The 7,108-nt window shown below is 35.6% G+C and overlaps 1 protein-coding gene across 1 annotated transcript; it reads left to right on the top strand.

Moving 5' to 3' along the window:
* The first annotated feature begins 420 nt into the window (after positions 1–420).
* LOC117632283 (transcription factor bHLH130-like) lies at positions 421–4,048 on the top strand. Its single transcript, XM_034365719.1, has 7 exons — positions 421–915; positions 1,286–2,015; positions 2,487–2,833; positions 2,908–3,081; positions 3,213–3,278; positions 3,360–3,428; positions 3,546–4,048. Exons 2-7 carry the CDS (start codon positions 1,460–1,462, stop codon positions 3,594–3,596), a joined length of 1,263 nt encoding a protein of 420 aa, XP_034221610.1. The 5' UTR covers positions 421–915; positions 1,286–1,459; the 3' UTR covers positions 3,597–4,048.
* Positions 4,049–7,108: the final 3,060 nt, after the last annotated feature.

Raw genomic sequence — 7,108 nt, 5'->3', positions numbered from 1 at the left:
TTGTATTAAAAGTCAAAAGCTAAAAGAAAAAAAAAATTCACATTAAACCCCTAAAGAGTTCATGAGAACTAATAAACTAAAACAAACTAAAAAGCAAGATCATTGCATTCACACTAAAAGTGTCATTTATATTACCATTAGATTAAGAGTTGTATATATTCACAGTAATTTTGCTTTACCATAGGATGTCGGCATGAAGCATGACCCACGACACTCAGTTTCATTAAAACGGAAAGAAAGAAAGAAAAAACAAAAAAAAACCAAGTTTCCTTTGCCCAAAACTAAGCTGTCTCTGTCTAAAACAGCACCCACAGTAATAGTGGTCCAAAGCCATGACCTTCTTGTGGTGGTCACCCCTGCGCACCAAAATAGCTTTACCGCTAGAAATGGGATTAGATTATGTTCTTTTTTGTCACATAAACCCCAGCCCCAGTTCTGTGTTGGCTAACGTGTACACAATCCGGCCATTTCTCTTGCTTTAATAATGTTAGGACATGGTTCTGCTGCAATCAATGTGTATGCAATGCAGCCATTTCTCTCTTTCAGTATGGGGTTCTTCTGTAAAAGTGACTAGTCTTCAGGGGCATTAATGGTTATAGAAAAATATAAACATGCCGAAGTCTCAGAGAGAGAGAGAGAGTGACTTATGGCCTCTGTTAGTTTCTGATTGGCCGAACCGAACTAATAGAAGAGGAAAAGAAAATGGTTTTTATTATTTTGGTTTGGAAAATGGTTTTTATTATTGTTTTCACTTTATTATCTCTCTTCACTGACTGGCATCAACGAGAACATCACCACTCCCACTACCCCATACTACCCAGCAACAGCAGCACCTGTAGAGAACAGAAGCAAATCTCTGGAGAGAGAAAGATAGAGATTTACTAGAAAGTATTAGAGAAGAGAGAGAGTATAAAGGTTTGTTTTTGTTATGGTTCTGTTCTTGCCGTTTTCTTAATCATCTTTTATTGTTTTAGATTTCAGTGGGCTGTTTTGATTTCCATGTTATCTTCTTGACTTGGGTGATTGATATTGCATAATAGAAAATTGGGTAGTTAGTAGATTGGAAAGTTGGGGGAATTTGTGAGCAAAATTTGGAGTGAATAGTACTTTATAGTGTCTGTTTTCCTCAGTTTCCTCAGTTTCAGCAGCTGCGTTTATAGCAGAATAAATTTTCATCCAAGTAAAGTTTTAATGGATTCGGCTTTGGAGCTAAAATGCTTGGGTTGAATCTTTGATTGCTTAGTCACTAAAGTTGGGTTCTTTTTTGTTCTGGGAATTCTGGCAGGGGAAAAGACAGAGTCTCAAGCTTTTGTTCCAATCCTCCTTTTGTAGAGGTTTTGATTTGATCTGGTCAGAGTAGAGTGAAAAGAAGAACCCAAAAGGTAAATAGAAAGGAAGGTTCTTTATTACTTTCTTCAAAGTTCCAGTCTTTGGATGAGAAGTGAAGAATAAGGAAGCAATGGAATCAGATCTCCAACAGCATCATCATAAACCCCAGCAGCATATGAACTCTAGCTTGATGCGGTACCGATCAGCTCCCAGCTCATATTTCGCAAATATTTTGGACTCAGATTTTTGTGAACCATTGTTCAATCGGCCTTCTAGCCCTGAAACTGAACGAATTTTCGCCCGGTTTTTGACTGGTGAAGGTGGTGGTAATGGTGATGGGGGAGGAGGAGGAACAGAAGAAACTGCATCACATCACAAAGTGACAACACAGACCAATAACCAGCAAACACAGTTTATGGTGCCTAAGGTGGATAATGAAGCAGTAGTGATTCAACAGCAGCAGCAGAGCCATTTGAACAACTATTCTTCTGTTTCTCAGGGCTTTTACCAAAGTCCATCTTCAAAACCACCTTTGCCAAATCAGAGTTTGAATTCAGCTAATGAAGGAGCTTATTCAATGGGGACAAGTCAGTTGCCTTCAGTGAAAACCGGTGGTGTCACTAATTCGAATCTTATTCGGCATAGTAGCTCGCCTGCTGGACTTTTCTCCCATATGAATATTGATGGTATGTTCTATTTTAGTCTTCTATTGCAGATTTCCTTGTTGTCTATTTGGTCCTTTGTAGTATAGATGAATCTCAGATGGAAAAAGTACTAACTCAAGTGACTTCAATTATTTTGAGGCAGATTTCTTTCCTTTCCGTTTTAGCATGCTTAATGTTTTCACCATATGCAGAATAAAATTGGCTTTCTGTAATTCGAATTAATTAATTTTGTATAGCAAAGTAATGAACTTTGTATATCATTCTGATAAATCAGTTGGATATAGAGTGGCTTAGTGATAAATAAATAAAATACAGCCAGTCTGCAGTTCATTTTCATATATCATAGCTTAAGAACTTTAATCTATGCAAATTTTTTGGAAAGAATCAATAAACATATTGGTTCTTGGCTTTGTTTGTTTTTAGTCATGGTTAATTAAAAGAAGAAAAGATGGTATCAATTTGTGAATGATGCTGATGCTTAGCATTTGGCAGTGGCAGGCTATGCTGCATTGAGAGGCATGGGAAACTACGGAGCCAGTAATAGCACTAATGAAGAAGCATCTTTTTCTTCTACAAGCAGGTTGAAAAATTTCTCTTCAGGGCCACCATCTACATCAGGGCTAATGAGTCCAATTGCTGAAATTGGGAACAAAAGAATGCGATCAGATAATCAAGATTCTAGAGGTTTTGGTGATGGCTCGGGTAACAATTATGTCACTGGTTTCCCAATTGATTCGTGGGATGACTCTGCAATGATGTCTGGTGATATTACTCGCTCAACAAGCTTTAGGGAAGATGATATCAAAGCATTTACTGGTTTAAGCCCATCAGAAACTCAGGTACCATATTAACTTTCAAATGTGCTTGGTTGTGTATAATTTGATGTCTGATATAATTTGTTGTTATCATGCAGGATGTGGAGGCTGGAAATCGCCCTCCTACACTTCTGGCTCATCATTTGAGCTTGCCAAAAACATCAGCAGAGATGGCGGCCATTGAAAAGTTTATGCAGTTCCAAGATTCTGTGCCTTGTAAGATTCGAGCAAAGCGGGGTTGTGCCACACACCCAAGAAGCATTGCTGAGAGGGTAATATTTTAGTACCCTTAATATCACACATTGTACACTCTTCTTATTGCTTTAAGAGTGTTTAATGAAAAGCTTGATAGGCACATGCATGATAATTAAAATGCTTAAGATGACTATTTTCGTCCTGTCAGGTAAGAAGAACTCGAATCAGTGAACGGATGAGGAAACTACAAGAGCTTGTACCTAACATGGACAAGGTAAAATTTTCACTTGCTTTTCTATTTATGAATGGTTGGTGAGGACATCAGACTCAAGTATCTCATGTCTTTACTTCTCAGCAAACAAACACTGCAGACATGTTAGATTTGGCTGTTGAGTACATTAAAGACCTTCAAACCCAAGTCCAGGTATTTTGAGAAAAATAAAATCATGAATGAAAATTAACGAAGACTATTTAAATGTTTACTTGCATTTGTAATTTATTCTTTCATTAATCTATCCTTTTTTCTGTTAATTTTTTCCAGACACTCTCAGACAATCGTGCAAAGTGTACCTGTTCAAGCAAGCCGCAGTAATAACACAAAAGTGTAGGAGAGACTTTGCTTATTATGTACAGGACCATTAGAAGTTGGAAAAGAAGATAGAAAGCTGTGCTGGGTCTCTTTTGAGCTGAAAAATTGATTGTAGGCTATTTATTTTGTGGTGGAGGGAAAAAAAAAAAAAAGGTGCTAAAAAGTTGCTGTAAGATCCAAACCCATTGATGACATTAATAGAATGCAAGCTGTATAGTGTATTTTGTACTGGATGTGACATTACATGTATTTCAACTGTGGAGCTCAAGCAATTTATCCTCTCCCCAGAGAGAGAGAGAGAGAGAGAGAGGGGGGTTTAGCTCTACCCCCCACTTTAATGAAGTAAATGGAAATGCAGTCCCCATTGGGCAAACATGCTTTTTTTGTGGCATAATTTGGGACGAATGAGTAAAGCAAATTAAAGTTGATTAATAAATGAGCCTTCTCTTTGCTAAGTTCTCTGTTCAGCACTGGTTCCTGAGTTCTTATGGATCCTGTCATCTTCAACATTGAGTGAACTGGAGTCTAATTACGTATGGAGTTTGCTTCTTGTTCCTGGTTGTTTTTATTGTTTTTATTTCTACTTTCTTGTCTGCAAGAACCCTCCTCTGGGGGCAGTGTTCTTCTTGTGTAATCTTGTATCTACCTTCATATCAATGAATTTCCTCTGTTCGCAAAAATAAAAATAAATAAAAATAAAAAAATGAGCCTTTTCTTTGCTTTAATATTGTTAGGTATCGAAGTCCATTCAGTCCAGGATGCTATTTGTTCTTTTTACCCAATTGGGATTTAATATTGTAGGCTCTATTTGCCCCATTTCCGTCTTACCAACTTTTTCTCATCTGTAATCATTTTGCAAGTCTTTCATTTTGTTTGTTGATAAGAACTTGAATGGTTCATACACCTCTAGGAACAATGCCTGTGGAGGCCCAGATGAACCTCAAAAGAATTGCAGATTTATATAGCAGTAACATGACCGGAAAGGCTACAATGAGGGGTGTGTGGGGACTTAAGTGAGGGGTTCAATCTAACCATTAAATTTCAACATTTTTGACTTACACATGATTGGATTGGACCCCTCACTTAAGCCCTTCACCCATACCCCTGGTTGTAACAGCTCCCGCAACATGACATTGGCACCCCAATTATTGACCTTGTCTTGTTCCATGCAGCAAGGGGACCATTCCTAGTTTCTTTATATAAAAGTTTTTATGACTTTGTGGGGTTGGTTTGCTAATGAAAAATAGGGTATTGCCTTTTTGGTTTTGGCCTTCTTGAAATCTCCATGTAAAGCTGTGCTGGCTTAGGAGTTTACACCAGAAATGTTCTGAAATGTGTCAATAGAAGACTCGAACATTAGTTGGTTTTCAAGCTTTTCTTTTCCTTTTTTTTTTTTTTTTTTTTTTTTTTTTTTTGGGTCAACTTTGCTTTCATAAGTATGAAGTGGGAACTTTTAAGTTTGAAGCAAAGAGATAAGAAAAAACAGTTGATAAAATGAGATGCCTTGGTGAAGAAGGATTGCTGAAGGGTGGATAGGTGGCTATAGCTAGATTAATGGATGAGTCACTATCTGAATCCATGTAAGTGATTGCCATGTCATAACTGATGTCATGCCCCTCCCAAAATGCCTTTCCTTACACATGAAAGAAAAATTGCTTTCTAGTTGTTTTATTCCTTGTGGAAGGCAGGATGCCCCTATTTTCTCTCCTATTTTTTGGCATTTGGTAGTCAGAGGCACCATGAGAGATAGAGAGAGAGAGAATCATGAAGGTACCTAACTTTTTTGAAGTGGGGACCTTTTTCTTTCTAGCTGCTGCATGATGAATCTACAGCCCCTCTAAGCAAGCAGTCAAAATACTGAAAATGGCATTCTAAATTGGTTTGATAAAACAGCAAAACAATTCATTTCCTTCTACGAGGTAGAATGCTAATTACCTTTCAAAAACCAGAGTTCAAATCCATATCAAAACACAAGTACTCAGAAATCTGAGCATAGAATTTACTTTCATATTTTTACATCACAGGTTGAGTTCTTATCTTAAAAGAATCTCACTTTCTGGTTTTGGAAAAGAGAATAGCGCAAAGTTACATACATAGGTTATGGTTTGGTTTAATAGAAGGAAAAACTACCTATGCAGAACTTGAATGAAAAACCACCCTCTCTCTTGAGCTTAGTTGACTTGAGGCTTTGCCAATGTGTAGTAAAAATCGTTTGGGCTTGGCCAATTTGGAGCATTTGGGGCTCTACCAGTTAATTGTATCAAAGAAAAGGTTACATGGTTAAAGCCCAATGGTTTGGCATTTGAAGTTTTGCACTCATTGAATATAAAAAAAAAAAAAGCTAATTAAATTTCTTTTTTATTCACAATTAGATATTTTTATTTTCCGCTAAAGTGAGTTAGGTCAATTGATTATGACCTTTCCTTTTGGACCGAAGTTCAAATATGTTTCAAATAAATTTGTTTATAAAGAGAGTAGTTAGCTTATTAGATTAGTTTGTAATTAGTTATTATTGTAAGTAATTAGTTAATGTGGTTATAACAGAGGGTACAAGTAGTCCCTCACACATGCCCATTATTTATTGTATAGATTAGCTTTATCTTCAATAATAATGAATGATAATTTCCTTAAGTTTAGACTATCACCTATATCAAAATAAATTTTTTTTCCATTAAAAATTTCCGTTTCAACCTTATTTGTAATCTTGTTTCAAAGCATTCAATTTTCTTACCACAAATACAAAACAAAGATGTTGCCAAACAAATTCATTTTTTTTACAATGAAAGTTACCCCCTTATTTGTAATCTTGTTTCATAGCATTCAATTTTCTTTTTCATGAACGATAAATACAAAATGAAAATAGAAATGTTACAAGTGAAGTGGGAAATCCACACATAAGTTCCATTCCAAATATGAGGGATTCATATCATGAAATCTTTAATATTCTCCATTTGTATGAGATTTTTCCTCTCTTTTACAAAACTTGATTTAAGTGTCACTGATTTTGCAACTTCTTCTCATTTGGTTCGTATCGCTTGGGACATGTTCTTATACTTACACCACAGTCAAGTGTCACTCATTTTACAACCTTTTCTCATCTCTTCCACATCACTTGAGCATGTTTTTATATGTACACCACGGTCAAAACTATTACGAACTTACCAAGTTAAAGCATGAATTGACAGAGTCTAGCCATCGATTTTATTTAGTAAACAATTTCATTTTAACAATCTATTTGCATTATCCCCTACCCAAATACAATGCATTTTCACTATAAATTTTACTTTTTCTTAGTTTTTAAAGTGTACATTAGTATCAATGTTCAATTATTAGGTAAATAATTAAAGAATCTAACGTAAATGTTAGAACATCAATTTATGTACATTGAATTCATTTTTGAGTAACGTTAGAGAATTTTATTTTATTTTTTTAAAGAAAAAATGACATTAAAACAAGAAAAACAAAATTTTTTTTTGTTGGAAACAAGAAAAACAAATTGAAATCATAAAAGTCGC

Source organism: Prunus dulcis, chromosome 6 (assembly GCF_902201215.1).
Source record: "Prunus dulcis chromosome 6, ALMONDv2, whole genome shotgun sequence".
NCBI lineage: Eukaryota > Viridiplantae > Streptophyta > Magnoliopsida > Rosales > Rosaceae > Prunus > Prunus dulcis.
Note: the sequence above shows the minus strand (reverse complement) of the source record. Positions and strands in the feature narration are given on the sequence as shown.